Source organism: Electrophorus electricus, chromosome 20, assembly GCF_013358815.1.
Source record: "Electrophorus electricus isolate fEleEle1 chromosome 20, fEleEle1.pri, whole genome shotgun sequence".
Classification (NCBI taxonomy): Eukaryota; Metazoa; Chordata; class Actinopteri; order Gymnotiformes; family Gymnotidae; genus Electrophorus; species Electrophorus electricus.
The window spans coordinates 596,877-615,408 of record NC_049554.1 but is presented as its reverse complement, the minus strand read 5'-3'; the positions used below and the strand labels follow the sequence as shown (position 1 = coordinate 615,408).

Genomic DNA, 18,532 nt, shown 5'->3' with positions numbered 1-18,532 from the left:
CGTATCCTCGTGCGCTGCAGGGTCCCAGACGTACTGAACCGGGTGTAAGTGCGAAGCCTCGGGCTGTGGGAGCGCACTGTGGGAGCACACTGTGGGAGAGCACTGTGGGAGCCATTTTAACGAGCGAGTGGAGCGGCGCTGTCGGCGTGTCCACCTTGTGCACGGCGGTTTCTCTCACAGTTGTGCCGCGGTGAGGAACAGGCATGGATGCGTCTCAACAAAAGAGAGTGAAGAGAGGAAAAGTTTGAAACGCAGCTGCAGCGCATTCGGTCAGAGACATCAGGGAGAACAACAGTGTTTACTAACAATGTTGGCTATGAAGTGGGATTTGTTCTTTTTTGTTTTCGGGTGGTTGAAACTCCCATCTCGGTTGGACTGTCGCGTTGTACATATGAACGGAGACGCGGGACCAGGGACGGTGGTCACCAGCGTGCAGAGGAGCGAGACGTGCACTTTGGACCAGGTCATCGCTCCAAAATTCACGAAGACCTTTCTAGCGGTGGATGCCGCGGCGGGCAGCGTGTACGTGTCGGACTCCTGGCATTGCGGCTCGCTCCCCTCCAACCCTTTCTCCATCTACACTGTTGCTGACTGCACAGGCGGCGCCCCCGGATTCAGGCATCTGATGACCAGTCACTACAGTGTTTATGTCCATGGCAGGAATTGCGTAAGTAGACGCAAGCGCGAAGAAAAATGGGACATGGAAATTCTAAGTTTGTTAAATTCTCACGGTTCGGTGTCCGAGTGCCGCGAGGCGAACGCCGCTCTTTTCCGCGTTTGGGACCTGTTTCCGTTCATTCGCACTCCGAGCGCTGTCCTTTGTAACGTAACCGGTACTTCTGCTTTTTACTTTTCCGATGGGCAGTTGTTGGTTTCGGCGCCGCTCTGTTTGAAGCGCGACTCGCTGCTGGAGTTTGACCTGCATTGTATGGGAAGAGTCCAAGAGCGCGCGGGGATGTCTGTGCGCTGGCGCGTGGGTCAGGGCGCGTTCAGACAGCGTTACCTAGAGCGGTTACTGCGAAAAGTGGCGACACAGTCCGACTCTGGCCTGCTGAGCAGGAGGAAGAGAAACACGAACACCAACCCCCAGTTTCAGCCCCCCATGTACCAAGTGACTGTTCCAGAGAATAAACCGGCTGGGACTTCTGTGGTTATTTTGAAAGCCGTAGACCCAGATGAGGGAGAGGCCGGCAGGCTGGAATACTTCATCGAGGCCCTGTTTGACAGTCGTTCTAATAACCTCTTTGCTGTGGACCCATTAAGTGGTTTAGTGTCCACTGCTGAGGAGCTGGACAGAGAGACAAAGGACACCCACGTGTTCAGAGTGACGGCTGTCGATTATGGAACACCTCGGCGCACAGCAATGGCCACTCTCACGGTCACCGTGAGTGACACAAATGACCACGACCCCGTGTTTGAGCAACAGGACTACAAAGAGAGTGTGCGGGAGAACCTAGAGATCGGCTATGAGGTGCTCACGGTCCGTGCCACAGATGGAGATGCCCCTGCCAATGGCAACGTCCTGTACCGCATCCTCAACAGCAACGGCTCAGGCAACGCCTTCGAGATTGACTCGCGCTCTGGCGTGATCCGGACCCGTGGCACTGTGGACAGAGAGATCATCGAGTCCTATGTGCTCTTGGTCGAGGCCAACGACCAAGGTCGGGACCCAGCTCCTCGAAGTGCCACGGCAACTGTGCATATCACGGTGGAGGACGACAACGACAATACGCCGCAGTTCAGCGAGAAGCGATATGTCGTGCAGGTGGCTGAAGACCTGCAGCTCAACACCGAGATCCTGCAGGTTACCGCCACAGACTGCGACCAGGGTGGTAATGCTGTGGTTCACTTTAGCATCATGAGCGGTAACACCAGAGGACAGTTCTACATCGACGCGCAGACAGGGAAGCTGGACCTGGTGAGCCAGCTGGACTACGAGATGAGTAAGGAGTATACGCTACGCATCCGAGCTCAGGACGGCGGACGGCCGCCGCTCTCCAACATCTCTGGCCTGGTGACCATACAGGTGCAGGACATTAATGACAACGCTCCGATTTTTGTCAGCACCCCATTCCAGGCAACTGTGCTGGAGAACGTTCCGGTCGGATACTCTGTTATACACATCCAAGCAGTTGATGCAGACTCTGGAGATAACTCACGGCTGGAGTATCGGCTCACGGAGACGACCGCGAACTTCCCGTTCACGATAAATAACAGCACGGGGTGGATTGTTGTTGTGGCTGAGCTGGACCGAGAGAGCATGGACTTCTATGGCTTCGGAGTGGAGGCCCGGGACCATGGCACTCCCGCCATGTCATCTTCCGCAAGCATCAGCATGACCATCCTGGACGTGAACGACAACAACCCGGAGTTCACGCAGAAAGCGTACTACATGCGTCTGAACGAGGATGCCGCCATCGGCACGAGCGTGGTGACCGTGTCCGCTGTGGACCAGGACATCAACAGCGTGGTGACGTATCAGATCTCCAGCGGAAATACCCGGAACCGCTTCTCCATCACTAGCCAGAGTGGTGGAGGGCTCATCACACTGGCACTCCCACTTGACTACAAACTGGAGCGGCAGTACGTGTTGAGCGTCACAGCCTCTGACGGCACGCGATTTGACATGGCCAAGGTCTTTGTTAACGTCACAGACGCCAACACGCACCGGCCCGTATTCCAGAGCTCGCACTACACCGTCAATATTAACGAGGACCGTCCGGTCAGCACCACTGTCGTGGTGATCAGCGCCACTGATGAGGACACAGGTGAAAACGCACGGATCACGTACTTCATGGACGACAGCATTCCGCAGTTCAGCATTGACTCGGACACAGGCGCAGTGACAACCCAAATGGAGCTGGACTATGAGGACCAGGTGTCATATACTCTGGCTATCACAGCTCGCGATAATGGCATACCTCAGAAATCTGATACCACTTACCTAGAGATCCTGGTAAATGATGTTAATGATAACTTGCCCCGGTTCTTGCGAGACCGCTACCTGGGCTCAGTTATGGAAGATGTTCCGACCTTCACCAGCGTGGTCCAGGTGTCTGCCACGGACCGCGATTCCGGCCTGAACGGCCGTGTCTTCTACACCTTCCAGGGAGGTGACGATGGTGATGGTGACTTCATCATCGAATCCACATCAGGAATTGTACGCACACTCCGGCGTCTGGACCGTGAGAACACTCCCATTTACCACCTGCAAGCTTTCGCAGTGGACAAAGGAATCCCTGCCCTCAAAACCTCTGTGGACATTCAGGTAACTATCCTGGATGTGAACGACAATCCGCCAGTGTTTGAGAAGGACGAGTTCGATATCTTCGTAGAGGAGAATAGCCCCATCGGGATGGTTGTAGCCCACATTTCGGCCACGGACCCTGACGAGGGTAGCAATGCGCAGATCATGTACCAGATTGTTGAGGGCAACATCCCTGAGGTGTTCCAGCTTGACATCTTCTCAGGCGAGCTTACCGCGCTGATGGACCTGGACTATGAGACTCGCCCCGAATACGTAATCGTGATTCAGGCCACATCTGCCCCTCTGGTCAGCCGGGCCACCGTCCACATCAAGCTGATCGACAAGAACGATAACGTGCCGATCCTGAAGAACTTCCAGATTATCTTTAACAACTATGTCACAGACACGTCCAAAAGCTTCCCAACTGGAGTGATAGGCCAGATCCCAGCCCTTGATCCGGATGTGTCTGACCAGCTGCAGTATAGCTTTGAGGCAGGTAATGAGCTGAACCTGCTGCTTCTGAACCGGACAACCGGAGAGATCCGTCTGAGCCGGGCCCTTGACAACAACCGACCATTGGAGGCCTCCATGAGGATTTCTGTCTCAGGTAAAGGGTGTAATATATAATGTGTGTGTGTGTGTGTGTGTGAGAGAGAGAGGGAGAGAGAGAGAGATGTGTCCAGTAGTGTGTGTATATGTATCTGTACATTGAGGCCATTTTCCTGTACACTTAAGCCATTTTTATAACAGCATAACTTAATTTAGGAATCAACACTTCAAAGACGGATCAAATGTATGCCTTTAATAGATGGATCATTTTCCTTTACGCTTCTGACATAATTAGTTTATCCAGTGTTTCAGATGATGTGTTATTTGAGAACTTCCTTATCATGCCTCCAAAAAGGCTTTGTCCCATTTTCACGACAGTCGTGTGTTTTGGACTTTCCATTTGTTAGTCATCATGGTTGAGCTGAAAGGTAGAGGCAGATGGCCTCGTTTCCTCCTGCTCTCGTAGCTGAGTCTGTCCTCCTTTCTGCGCGCTGACCCACACTTTTCTCTCGTTAGTCAATGGCGGCATGAAACTGGTTGCATATGTTGTGTAAGCACATGCTGGCTCAGTTGAGCACTGGTCATTTTTCATGTGGTTTGAAATGTAGCTTCTACTGACGACCTGCATCACTTGATCTGTGGGATGCTGTAGGTGTGTTGGATGTTATTTGTACAGATGTCTGTTGTAGTTAGATATGATTTGTGAAGAGGTAGCTTGTAGTGATGAATTAAAATGGCGGCCCGTGTGAGAGAGAGGCCATTAAGTGTTCGGGCGGAGGTCTCCAGGGGCCATCGCGCTTCAACGGGTCTGGACCACTTACTTCCGTCTAACAGAGAAACCCATTACATGCCAATTTATGTTAGATCTGTCCAAGAACTCTGCCTTGGATTAGCATTGGGTTACATAACCTTAAAGACCTGCTGCATGTATACAGATTATGTTTGGCCTTAGACAAAGAAGGATTTTGAGAAGGAAACCCCACTGCTTAGGCTTGGTATTTTTGTGGAAAACCAACTTGGAGAGTTCACATACAACCCACTCTCCAAGCTTGTGAAGTGCTGTGGGTCAGAGCTGGTATTTATTGTGGCTGTAAAGTGTCATTCACATTCGGGGTCTGTGCGCAATTAACTTATTGGATTTCTTGGAGTAAAAGTGCTGTTTTAGGGTCAGGCTTTGTTTTTCATAATCCAACTATGATTACATGGGCAAAAATGAGCTGACTCTAGATCAGCAAGCTAAGATCTTTACTTCTGATCTTTGGCTAACTTTACAGAAGGTGTGTGAATGTTCTTCTAAGACCAGGAGTGAAAGTGCAGGAGTCATGGTGCACCAGACAAGCAAAAGCAGAGGTGAAGTATTGCTGTCTGTGTGACTGCATTCATTGGAGAATGAAATGCGGAAACTGGTCCTAGATTAACACTATAGCTTCAGCGCTACGTTAATGATAAACACCAAAAGACGAAAGGAGCAGAACGGCAGCATGTGAAGGTGGTTGTGAGACAACCACCTGACAAGACGGTCAGGAAAAAATTGTAGTAACCTGTGCACGTGAGTGTTATATCTTCTGCTGAGTAGTGCAGCTCTAAAAATGTGATAAATCCGACCATAGTTGTCATTGGGCGCCCTCCCCTCACAACTGAGAAGTGAGGGGTTTGGATCCACTTGGTGTCTTTTGGCGTTTACACTGGCTCTTTCAAATCTCAGCGTTTTCATTAACTATCTGAACGTCAGCGAAGTCGTGATGTGGTTTCCTTCTTCTTTCCAGCAGAAGCTTGCAGTAGCAAAGGCCATTAGGGAGGTTAATCTGTGTCGTGCTAATTGACTGCCACTTTTCTACATTGTTTGCAGCATTAGCATTAGTGCTTCTGGCTAAGAGAAGGGGTTGAAGTAGCTCCCATTCTGACAAAAGCCATCCTCGGAGGCCTTGCTTTGAAACACGCCTGCTGAGTGGCGTGTGAGAGGCCCCTGGACCTGGATGGAGCTGAGCCGAGGCACAAGTTAGCCTATTGAAGGTCCTGTTGATGCCCAAACTCACTGTGTGCTCGTGTATGTGTGGGGGGGCAGACAAAGTAGATGTGAGCAGGTCGATTTGGACGCTTGGATCAGGATAAGGCCACAGTCAGAAGCAACAGCTGGGTCTCAGCGCTGACCAATCAGAGAGCTGCAAGCACTGCCCGCCTCACACCTGCTGAAGGAAGGAAGGGGCTTAATATAGAGAGATTTGGAGAGAACTGGTGTGATGACAGATGCCCCGCTTCCCCCATTAAATGCCAGGCAGACAGTAATTCAGACGTCTTCTAATATAATCTTGCCAATGATGCCTGTTGGATATATAGAGACTAATTGTGATGTGATAAATCTGTCACTTCTAAATACACCCCCCATTACAACTCAAAAACTGGGGTCTTTGGGAAGATGACACTAATGGACCCTCAGCTGCGTCATAGAAAAACGGAGACGACTCTTCCTCCTGTGAGAGGAATGTGCCAATTACACATTATACGTACCCGCTCCACAGCAGTACCTGCACACTACACAACCCACTTCAGAAACGGCCCTGGACCTGAGAGAGGGAGGGTGGGTGAGGGGAGTGACGAGACCGAGACGAGACGAGACAGAGAGGTGTAAAGGGAGAAGGAGAGAAAAGGGGGCTTAATTAGTATAGAAACAATTTGATAGAGATTTAAATATTTTTGCATTATACATTCTTATCTTCTGCTAGAGCCCATGGTATTGGTTTTGCTCAGAATATTGCAGATAATTTGCAGATAAAAATGGATTAATATCCATTGTGGTTATGGCTGATCTTGGCTGTGGCTTCAGTGTAACTGGGGTTTTAAAAATTGAATTATGCAAGTAGATGGAGTGGTTATGGATGTAGATGGCATGGTTTCTGTTTTTTATAATTAATGAGGCTACAAGCCTTGTAGGCTTTTAATTTAATTATGTTTATTTTTGATTATTTATTCATAGATGGTAAGTAATTCTAGAGTTCAGCACTTCAGGTCCGTGACAGTTTCTGCTCTCTATCTCTGTCTCTCACTCACACTCACACACTTACACTCACTCACACTCACACACTTACACACACACAGCATATAGGGTTTTGGATGTGGTAGACATGAGGGGACGACCACGGTGCTGTACCCAGTGTTCACTCACCCGGGGTTGCCTGTGCATTGTAATCTCTATTCGATTTAATCAGTATTTTGATATTTTGATCAGTATTCTGCTCATGCTGGAACTAAAGGGTAAAGCCTAAATGACTCCATGCTTTAACGTCAGAATTGGACAGGATGGCAGACTCAGCCTGCCTGTTTCCTACATAGTGGCTCTGGGTGTAGTCGCTTTGCTCTGGGTAGAGTCAGACGTTCTATTTTCAACACCCTACCCTCGTGGTCCCTGTGTCTGTCTGCTGTTAACCCTCAACCCCTATTGTTACACCGGTTTTTCTCCTCGGATACCTTAGTAAAAAACCCCAACGTGTATCGCCACACAAAACCTTTGCATTTTAATGCTTCCTCGGTTGATTCTTTTTTGGAGGCAGTGGAAGATTTCAGGCTGTCCTTTCCACAATCAGATATCTAAATTTATAACTGGCATTTGTGTCCTTGGGCAGGCGTGAAAAGCATCTGGGCTTTCCATGCGTGCTGATAGCCTGCCATTAGCCTTCAGTGTTCTGGATCTTCCACTGGTTTTTGAATTGGAGGTGCACACACACTGGCCAGTCGGGTTGTATATGGCTGAATAGTTAGTGTGCGTGTGTGTGTGAATGAGAAGGGCATGGGGCCTCCATTCCTCTGCTGTTATAGTTGCCATTATGCTACAGCAATAGCATGTTGATGACATGGAACATTTGGCCTAGGAATCCATTACCCACAGCAAAAGAACAACCCAGAATTCACTCACTCAGCATTCTGGGCTGAGATGAGGGGTCCAAAACTGAGGTTGGCTTGAGTCTCTCGATCGGCTGCCACTTTATTTTGGATTTAGTTAGGGTTAGGGTGTCGTGGTCATTAAAGGAAAAACTGCAGCTGAAATGTAGCTAAAAATGTTTAGTTTGTCTTAGTTGTCTTTGGATGAGAGATGCCTTAAAGATGCTGAATTTTTCAAGCTGTTATATGAGGAGGTGAGTGATCAGCTCATCTCTGCACCCTGCTTCCTTTCAGCCCTGCCGGAGAGGCAGAGCAGGACCCCACCCCCCAGGGCAGCCCTTGACCCCTTAGCCTGCTCAGGCCAAATGAAAGGGACGGCTTGCACTCGGATTTCAGCTTCTGTGAGCTCACGTTTCTTGGGTAAAGTCGTTAAAACTCAGATGAAGTTATTGTTAGTAGCACATCGGCCTGTACAGGCCTGTGAAGTGTCGGGCGTTACAGTAACTCAGACTTGTGGGGTTTTTGCTTTGATGTAAAAGCTGGATTTGAAGTTGCCAGCATGAGTCGGTGTACATTCTGAGAATAGCTGGTTGTTTCTCTCGCTCGCTCGCGCACACTCTCATTTCTCCTCTGGGGTCATTAGTCAAAGCCCCTCCTGGAATGTGAGAAATCCTCCCCCATGTGATCTCACTTCAGGTCTGCTGTCCATGTTCACCAGAGTCCTCTTCTTTTCTCTCTGGTGTCATTTCATCCTGCTATCACTCTTCTTGCCCTCTATTGGAAAGGTCTCTCTCTCACTCTCTATTCATCTATCTATTTCTCTCTCTCTCTGTCTGTGTCTGCCCCCACTCCATCTCTCTTTCTGTCTCCCTCTCTCTCTCTTGCTGTGAATGAAAGAATAGCTAAGAGAAATGCTTTGTTAAGCAGCGAGTTGTCATGGTGACCCCAGCGATGCTTGAGAAATGCATAATGGGTGGGGACTAGGGGGACTCCTTTTGTGCAGAGGACAGAAGGGGTTGGGGGGGACAGAATGCAAGGTGGGGGCTGGGGGTATTTGAGGGTGGCTGGGGGCAGTTTGAAGGGGGGGGGGGGTTAAAAGGATAGCAGCCAGGACCCATTTTGAGGTGTGTGTGTGTCTGTCTGTCTGTCTGTCTAAGCAGGAACATCCAGAGACTGCTGACCTGCAGGATCTGTGCAACACTCACGACCTCCACACACACACACACACACACACCCTTTTGTCTTTCAGTCTTTCAAGAGTGTGTAGTAGATGATACTTGTGTGCTATATTTGTATGTCTCCCTGTGATGTGGAAGCAGGTACGTGTGTGTGTGTGTCTGTGTGTACTGGGGGTCTGATCTGATTTTCCTCTTCACACAGTAGCAGTGACTCTCAGACCTGTTACTCCATTAGTCAGTATGAGTAGGACATGACATCATGTGTGTTTGTGTGTGTGGTCACATGGTGCTGTCAAATTAGAGGTGGCAAGCTGCAGGGTGTTGTGACCTGCCTGGTGGACACGTTAGGTGACCAAGGTGTGTGTGTGTGTGTGTGTGTGTGTGAGTGGACAGAATGTTGTGGCATGCCCGGTATGGGGAGTTCTCCCTCACTAAGCTAGCGGGCGGAACTTCTTCACAAGGTTCCTTGTGCTTCGTGGCTCCTTCCATTTTGGACCTTTTGAATAGTTTATTCCTGCAGAGGACAGTGAGCACATCTGGCCTCGGGCCTGCATATTCCAGGTGGTAAATGTGTGCTCTAGCAGCCAGAGCAAGGAGCCAGCTCACCAGTTCCGGCACACGTTTAGCCTCCTGAGGGACCGTCTCGGTCACACCAAGTGTCTCTTTGGTATGTTAATATGCCCATTCACAGGGACACGCAGGTCAACCTGCCTGTCCTTTACACATCTCATAATCAGCTAAAAAGGTGAGGAATATCTCTCTGTCTGCATGAGTGTGTCTGTCTGCCTGTCCTACTAAAATGTGGAGATGTTTGTGTAGGTGTTGGGGGGGGTGGGGGGTGGGGTTGTGTGGGTGGTGGTAGGGTGTGTGTGTATGGGGAGGAGGGGAGGTGTGTGAGCAGACATAACTTCTCAAGGGACACAGTGTGGACCACTGAGTGACTATACATGAAAATAAATGACCTCACTGGAAGCAGGTTTGCCTGTGTGTGCGTGTGTGTGTGTGTGCGTGCGTGTTAGGGTGGGGGGGTGACCTTGCAAGCTTTTGATAACATACACTGAAGCAAAAGTCTGCAAGAGAGCCAGAATTGGACAGATGGAGAAATAGAGATGGAGGCAGAGGGAGAAATGAAATGATGGTGGATCTTTGACAGCAGATAATCACATCTCATCCAGCAGCACAGCTGCCTCTCACACTCTCATTAATTTTCTCACTACAGTAATGTGATAGTTAACTCTATAATGCTAATTGAGAGATTTTTTCTTAAATGTTAAACGTGTGTGTGAAGCAGCAGCAGGATGAATCTGCTGCGTAGGAGTGAATCCGTTTGTCAAGCTTTCACTACACACACACCCTGAATGAACCTTCTGAATCGTTTTGCTAAAGCATCAGATCATGTTAATTTTTCTCCTCTCACGCACACCCTCCCTCACACACCCACACACACCCTCCCTCACACACCCACACACACACCCCTGTGAGGTAGTGAAGGGACAAGCTGTCGTCTTAGTGGGAGGTCGCACATTTATTCTCTCTCAGTCTCTGAGAGCGGCTTGGGTTTGTGGGGCATCCCATAATAATCAGCTGGAGCTCAAACCTCCTGGAGTGGTGCTAAGCCACCACACACACACACACACACACACACACACACACACACACAAGTATGCAACACACATATGTGCTAAACAAACACCACACATAAGTCCAAATAGTGTTAAATCCTTGTGCTGCTGGTCTTTTTTGTAAGGTTTTCATTTCAAGCTGTACTAGGCTCTAGTCCTGCAGAGGGTCAAACAGAAGGAAACAGGAACCACCCCTCCCATTCTGCCGCTACCCCTACCAGACAAGCCCCGCCTCCTGCAGCTCATTCGTTCCCCTGTGATGCATTTACATTCTTCTCTCTCGTCTGTTTGATTGGCAGCTTTTCACTGTACTGCTCTCTGTATAAAGAAGCACAAGCGAGTGAGCTCCCGCACTCCTCTAAAGAACTACGGTTTAGCATTAGCACGCTCACATGTCCAAACTTCCAGCTGCTCAGGCCCAAGTCCATTTCTGTTGCTGGACTCAGTAGAGTCTCTGTTCTTCCAGAACTCTGCACTTATGTTGGAGTCTTTTATTCTCAGTGCTGGGTGACGGTGTTGTCCGAGGCGCAACCTGCTCACAGTTCCGATGAGCTTTGATTAGAGCCTGGTGTCTGTGTCCTGATTGCTCGGTAAGGCCGGGTTAATCCCACCCCCTGCCGAGTGCACAGTGTTGCCATGTTTGTCTGAGCTCAGGTGGAAGAGAATTCTGATTCTGTTCCCATGACACCTGGTGCCCCGGGCAACGTGGCTGTCTCCAAGGGTCAACATAAGGCAAGCGACCCCCTATTAGGCCCTGAGAGCTGTTTGCGATGTCGTTACTGCACACAAACACCTGCTGTTGGACTTCAGGCATCTCAAACAAGCAGCGCGAAGTTCAACCCCAGGGCCTGTTTGAGTACTAATCTGCTCCAATCATTGAAATTGTCTCAAACTGCAGCATAATCACAGTCAGCATGATGGCATTGTAGCTGTGTTGATTGGGCCTGGTATATAATTACAGGAGACTTCATATGAAGGCAGCTCACACTCACTGATGCGCGTGCACACACACACACACACACACACACACACACACCCCCAAGGGAACATAAGGCATCGAGGCGATAGTGAGATGAGTTGTATCAGACTCCAGGAGCAACAGCATCAGCCTAATTAAAGTTGATTATTGTTATCAGGTTACTGAGCTCACTGCAGAGCACAGGAGTGTGTTTTAGTATAGGCATCCTTCTAGGGTGGGGGCGTGTATGAAGAGCATTGACTGAGGCCTCCTGGTCGTCGTACTCCTGTTTGAATTTCTGAGCATCTCTGTGTGTGTGTGTGTGTGCGCGCGCACGCCGGGGGGGGGGGGGGGTATGATAGTCTATAGCTTTATGTGGGTTTTGAGTTTTCCTTTGAACTGTTCCCAACATGAATGTAGGTCACGAAACTCTGCCCTCATCATATCCCAGTCTGGAGAGGAACACTCTGGAATTCACTTTGAAATATTTTTCCACCCTTTACAGGAATAAAATCTTGGAATTTTCTTTCCTGCTTTAGGAGAGAGAGAATGAACTAAGAGCGGAAATGGGAAAGGTGCAAATCTACCATGTTTATTTTCCTTTATTACTTATAGTTTACTTATTTATTCACTGATCTGAGGTCAGCCAGATGACAGTCAAGCTAATTAATGTAGTCTGTGCACATGGTGCTGAGAGCCACGGGGTTCTCACTGCCCCACTGGCTGCAGTTTTCTCCCAACTCTCTAATCCTTTCTGTCACACCTGTGTGCTTTTAGGATCTATGACATCTCGAGCTCCATATATGATGTGACTGTTCCGACAACAGTCTGTGGCATTCTGGAAAACCAGTGAGAATCCTCAAATGGGTTAACACGTGTTCACTTTCACGGGATGGAATTTTTAATATTCTTAAAGTACTCACTGATTAACATATGAGGACTAACATAATTGAATATCCACCATTGTGTCTTGATTTCTCTTGCGTGTTTTCTTTCTTATTAGTAATTTAGCTGCTCAGGTGTTACATGGTAGCAGTACCCGGAAGTGCGGTCAGTCATGTCCCTGACAGGTGAAATGTTATCGGATCCAGATGTTATCCTGGCCTTCCTGACAGCTGGAGATGTTTCGGTTCGTGTCTGAGTTCATACACTCCCTTGGCCCAGGTTTCAGCTGTGGGGAGGGGCACGTTCAACAAGGGAATTTCCTGCCCACTGTGGAGCAATAATAATGTGCAGTATTTCAGCAACATTCCCTCAAACTCAAGTTACGACTTGATCGCTTGAGCTGCCGTGTGTGTGTGTGTGTGTGTGTGTGTGCGTGCGTGCATGTGTATATGTGCACACATATGCGTGTGTATCTGCGTGTGAGCGTGTGCATGCGTGTTTGTACACATGCGTGCGTGTGTGTGTGTGTGTGTGTGTGTGTGTGTGTGTGTGTGTGTGTGTGTGTGTGTGTGTGTGTGTGTGTTTCAGACCTCCTATTTAGTTAATAGTGATGTTTTCCTTTGCCTGGGTGAACTTTACTCCATCACATTCCAAATGTGGGTCTGCCCTGATGTGGTGGGTCTGTGCTGTTCCCCACAGTCGACAGTAAGAATGCAGGACAATACTAATGTATTTTAGTTTAAGTTAAATAAAAGTGCATTTGTGTGTGCATCTGTGCAATTTCAATTATTGCATTTAGCTGACGCTTTTATCCAAAGTGACTTACAATTATGAGTATTGAGGGTTTAGGGTCTTGCTCAGGGGCCCAACAGTGGCAACTTGGTGGAGCTTGAACTGGCAACCTTCTGATTACTAGTCATGCACTGTAACCACTGAGCCACCCCCACACCCAACACCTTTTTTGCTTCACACCCCCAGCCCTGCACTCACTAGTAGCACTAGTATAGCTAGTGTAATAGCGTTATTATAACTATAGTGTGTGTGTGTGTGTGTGTGTGTGTGTGTGTGTGTGTGTGTGTTTTTCACCTTTCGTCTGAAGTTGGAGCGTGACGCTTTTGTTCCTCACGGTTAAGGATAAAACTATTTGCATGATGGCCTGTGTCAACACTGGAGATTTGCCCAAAAGAGAGAACTTAGAGCACCATAATTCAACAATGCAGCTGACACTCAGGGACACGTATCCTCCAAGAAGTTCAGTTAAATCACAAAAAGAGCTCAAAGCATCGCAAAAGGCTTCTTTTCATGTTATCCACCCAAAGCACAACACGGAGAAAACATTCACAGATGGAGAAAGGGTGATGGAAGACAGGACTACTTGTTAAGAGACTTCAAAACCAAAGATGAAATCAGCCAAGAAATTGTTACTGTACCAGTTGTATGTTGTCCATAATTGGACGCTATAGGTATAAGTGCAGCCTGGGTCTAACACTTGTAATGCTGGTAGATCTTAATTTAATTAATTTGATCATTTGATCTTTAAATTAATTAAATTCAGACAACACAAAGCGATCTTATTCTTAAAAAGGTTGGAGGCCTGGCCTGCACTGGGGAGGAAGGGTGGCCCCTCCCTTCCTGTCAATCACAACGATGCTCTGATGTGTATATGTACATTTTAGTCCAATCAAGAGCGTTCTGCAAACACAAGTTGGGGTCGTGGGGGGTGGGTGTGTTTAGGAGGGTGTGTTTGGGACGGAGTGTGGGAGGCTAAGTGCGTGTGTGTGTGTGTGTGTGTGTGTGTGTGTGTGTGTGTGTGTGTGTGTGTGTGTGTGTGAGAGAGAGAGGGTGTTTTTTGGGGAACCGCATCTCTGCATCAGCTCTGTTGGTTGATCTCCTGTAGTAAAGCGGAGGAGGTTTTCCTGCTCCTCTGCTGGAAGAGCTGGTGAATTCTTCCCTCTCTGTGACGACGTTGATTAGTATGTGTGTCCTGCTGTTTCAGTTGAGGGCTTTTAGTTCTCGGTAGACGGAACATCTGAGAAGAACATCGCGTGAATCCTCTTGCTTGAATTCTGACCCCCTTTCTCTCAGTTCAGTTCAAGGTGCATTATTGGCATGAGCAGTAATGGTTCATTTGTGTTACCAAAGCCTGGGTTACAGTGTTTGAGAGCATTAGAAAATAATACTGTTCTACTGTTACAATTAAACTCTAAAGCGCATCTCCCCCTCCCTCTCTCTCTCTCTCTCCCTCCCTCTCTCTCTCCCTCTCTCTCTTCCTCCCTCTCTTTACTCCAACTCTGTTTTTCTAATCCTAACAGCACTAGGGTGCAAAACCAGAGAGCCTCTCTTTGTGTGTGTGTGCGCGCACGCATGTGGGCACGCTCTCATGTCCACTGGATGTGAGGGGTTCTGCTCCCTGGCCTGTGCCCAGAGCTAGATACAAAGCTGGCTATTGATGAAGAGTGTGTGTTGAGGAAGAGGCCGGCTTGTGTTTGCAGGTGCCCATGATTGGATTAAATGTGGTTTGGGCTGGTTTCCCCTCTGGTCTAAAGAGTGCACAGAGGCCTGAGCGTTGTTGCATACATCTCTCTCTCGCTCTCTCTCTGGTCTTGCTGCTGGAGTGCTCCATCTTCCCAGGCTGCTCGTGTGAGTGTGTGTGTGTGAGGGGTCAAGGGGCCGTCGTATGGCACAAACAGCAGATTAGTGACATTTATTCATGTCTGCGCTGTTTGCTGGTCCAGTTGTAGCTCGAGGCAATGATGAGGGGTGATGGTTAATCAGAGCTTCTTTCGTTAGGGATGGAGGTCGTTAAAACCACAGCTCCTCAGCTCTTTGTTATTCTGATGAAGGTCATCCATTTCTCTTTCATGTCTAGCTTTCTCTCCTCTTTCTCCTCTCACTCTCCCTTCCTCCCTCTCACTCTCTTTCTCTCTCTCACACACACACCACACACACACAAGCAACGTGGCTTTTGAGAATGGGAGTACTTGGTACTGTGATCTAATGGAAGATAATGGATTGTACTTTCTCTTGCCATTGTATAAACTGATGAGAGATGCGTTCTTTAAAAGCATTGAAGCAGAAGCTAAAACAATTCCCACAGCAGTGAAGTCCCTCTCCGTATATCCATCAGTTTATAGCGGCTGTTTAACAAACTGGCTCTTTTCTTGGGTACACTTTTCCATTAGCAGATCGCTTTGGCATAGTTTGTATGATTAGAGTTTAAGTTGTTTTGTTAAATATTCATTTGCATGCATTTTTCTTTTTTACTTCGTTTTTTGAAGCGCTTTGGCAAAACTGTACAATGACCATCATAGCCGTAAAGCATCAACGATGACGGAATTAATGAAATGAAGGTTTTGTATTCTTCAGTGATGCAAAGAATGCGTAAAGCTGCTCATTTTTATTAGAAAATATTTAAAAATGGATGTTTTAAATAACGATTAAATAGAAGCACTAAACAGTCAAATGAATTCTTTTGATTCTCTCTCTCTTCCCAGTCCAGTTCAGCAATGCTTTATTGACATGAAGGTCCAATTATTACATTATTAGAACAATTTAATATAAAGAGGAACTGGGAGAGAAGTCGCAAAAGAACCAAAGATCATCCAACATGTTAATCAACACTACTGTTGCTTTTTAAAAAAGCATTTTTCATCGTTGTTTTCATCATTATTCTTTATTATTTATGATCTTGCTATCTTCTGAAGTTTGTGTCATGCTCATGTGATAGATTTTTGTTTTTCATCAGTTGTACTGGCTGGGTCTGACTGTTTGGGAGAGTATGTAGTTGTTTCAGCTCACTGAGCCTCAGGACCAGCTGGCTTAGGTGATTACTTTCTACATTCTTCATCGTCATCGGCGTCTGACTCCTGGCAGGCTGGCTCTTGTCAGAAACCCAATACCTCACTGACAAATGTCTTTGTGTTTATTATATAATGGCTTTCCTTGATTTTTTTTAGGTCTTTTCTGGAATATTAGTATTTTAGTTTTTTTGGTGGTTTGATTTTCTGTGGCCAAATTTCGACAAATTGTTCTAAAAGTTCTCTCTCTCTCTCTTTTTTCCTCTTCCTCCCTCCAGATGGTGTTCACTCCGTCTCCGCTCAGTGCCTACTGCAGGTCACCATCATCACGGATGAGATGCTCTCCAACAGCATCACGCTTCGATTGGCCAACACCTCACAGGAGCGCTTCCTCTCCGTCCTGCTGACGCAGTTCCTGGAGGGCGTGGCCCGCGTCCTCTCCGCCTCCCGCGAGGACGTGGTGGTCTTCAACGTCCAGGACGACACGGATGTGGATGCGAGCATCCTGAACGTCAGCCTGTCCGTGGCCGCGCCGTCCGAGGGGCCGCGGGGCGGCGTCAGGGGCGTAGCCCCACGCTTGGAGCCTGGAAGGGCCGAGTTTTTGGGCTCGGAGGAGCTGCAGGAGCGTCTGTACCTGAACCGCAGCCTCCTGGGGCGGATTTCTGCTCAGCAGGTGCTGCCATTCGACGACAACATCTGCCTGCGCGAGCCCTGTGAGAACTACATGAAGTGCGTGTCCGTGTTGAAGTTCGACAGCCTGGCGCCCTTCGTCATCTCCGACACCATCCTCTTCAGGCCCATCCACCCGGTGACGGGGCTACGCTGTCGCTGTCCCCCGGGGTTCACGGGGGACTACTGTGAGACAGAGGTGGACCTCTGCTACTCCAACCCCTGTGGCTCCCACGGCACCTGCCACGCCCACGAGGGTGGATTTACGTGCGAGTGTCTCCATGACTATACAGGTGAGAGAGGCGGAGCTTGCGCTTTCAGTATATGGGTGCAAGGTATAAAGCCTAGATACAAGCTACAAAATTAGCATAAAGCCTGCAGGATACCTTGGCTGCAAAAATGGTGGTATATGAACGTTAACCTGTTGTTTAGTTCATTTTGTTGCTCATTTAAAATGTGTTTAATGCAATAACGAGCAGTAGTTGGACATGATCCTTGTATCAGACGTATTCTGATTGATTCTTTTAAAATACTCGATTCCATGGAAACGGCCTGTTTAACCTAAGCAGAGGGCTCAAATCTTTGGACGCAGCAACTTTTCAGCAATGGCAGAAATGAAAAATACCAGAAATTGTGTATAACTTATTTATTACACATAAAATCAGAAGTTATGGTTAAGTTATAAAACCTTCATAGTTGGTCATCCACTGAAGCTCTGCTATAGGGGTGGAGTCTGCTACACTCCTAGCACCTGGTGCTGCGCGCGTGCGCACACACACACGCACAGCCCTTGTTCAGCCTGACTGGGGATTAGATTTCATCTGTGTGTTTTTGGCTCAGTCGCTGAGCTAGTAAAACTACTCTAATCCTCGGTCTGCCTTTCCCATACACAGGTGCTTTGCCAGCTTCTATCCAGCACCTGAACAGGCTGCTGCTGTTCAACAGTTTTTCTGAGCAGTCTTGGTGCACAGATCTGGTTCAGCTTGTAGTGGGGGTTAATAGTGTTAATATCCATAATAAATTGGAAATAAATAAAACCTGTCTGTTAAGGTAATGAGTAGCGCTCGCGCGGGTGTGTGTGTGTGAGAGAGAGTGTTAGCAGCTTGGGTTTTGGATCCTCTCTGAGAGGAGCCTGTGGGGAGATGGTTAATTATGAATGAATGCCTGCAGATGGAAGCAGTCACATCCTCCTGTAGAGGCCCTCTGGCCATTCTCTATGCTCCAGCTTTGCTCTGCACAGCCTCCGTCAGCCACCTCTGGGATTCCTGACCAAGCCCAGAAGAGTCATAAGATACCTGGATTCCCAGAACTCGGGCTTCGAGCTCTTGAAACGCTGAGCGGTATTTGCTTGGAGCTCTAGAAGCGCAGTGTTTAATAGTCGGAGAGCTGTAGAAGCTCGGAAAAATTGGCACGAAGCTCTAGAAGCGCAGAGTGGATTTGGCTCAGAGCTCTGCAAGATCAGCGCGGTGTGTCTGCTGAAGGTAGAGGTGCTGCAGTGGTGGAGAAAGTCATAACAAGAATGAACAAGTTCTATTTATTTCCTTGACATTTCCATGAGGATTAGAGGAGTAACAGTGGGGGAGGGTGTCTCTAAGGGAACGACCCGTTGATGGATGTTTCAGAGTTGTTGTTTTCTCTCAAATGGATTCATTCATAATTATCCAGGTTTTCAACATGTAGGTATTTCTGTTTGTAAAAATGGCTGGTGCGGAGCACACCTGCCCTGTTCCCTGTTTACGTTGCGCTGTCTC

General features: G+C 48.2%; 1 protein-coding gene across 2 annotated transcripts in view; it reads left to right on the top strand.

Annotated features, from left to right (window-relative positions):
- The first annotated feature begins 73 nt into the window (after nucleotides 1–73).
- celsr2 (cadherin, EGF LAG seven-pass G-type receptor 2) overlaps nucleotides 74–18,532 on the top strand; it is a 52,218-nt gene continuing 33,759 nt past the window's right edge. For both annotated transcript variants that reach the window (XM_035520544.1, XM_035520543.1), the window contains exons 1-2: nucleotides 74–3,854; nucleotides 16,391–17,074. In XM_035520544.1, coding sequence (XP_035376437.1) covers nucleotides 308–3,854; nucleotides 16,391–17,074 — 4,231 coding nt within the window. In that variant the 5' untranslated portion in view covers nucleotides 74–307. The remainder of the gene's footprint in view (nucleotides 3,855–16,390; nucleotides 17,075–18,532) is intronic.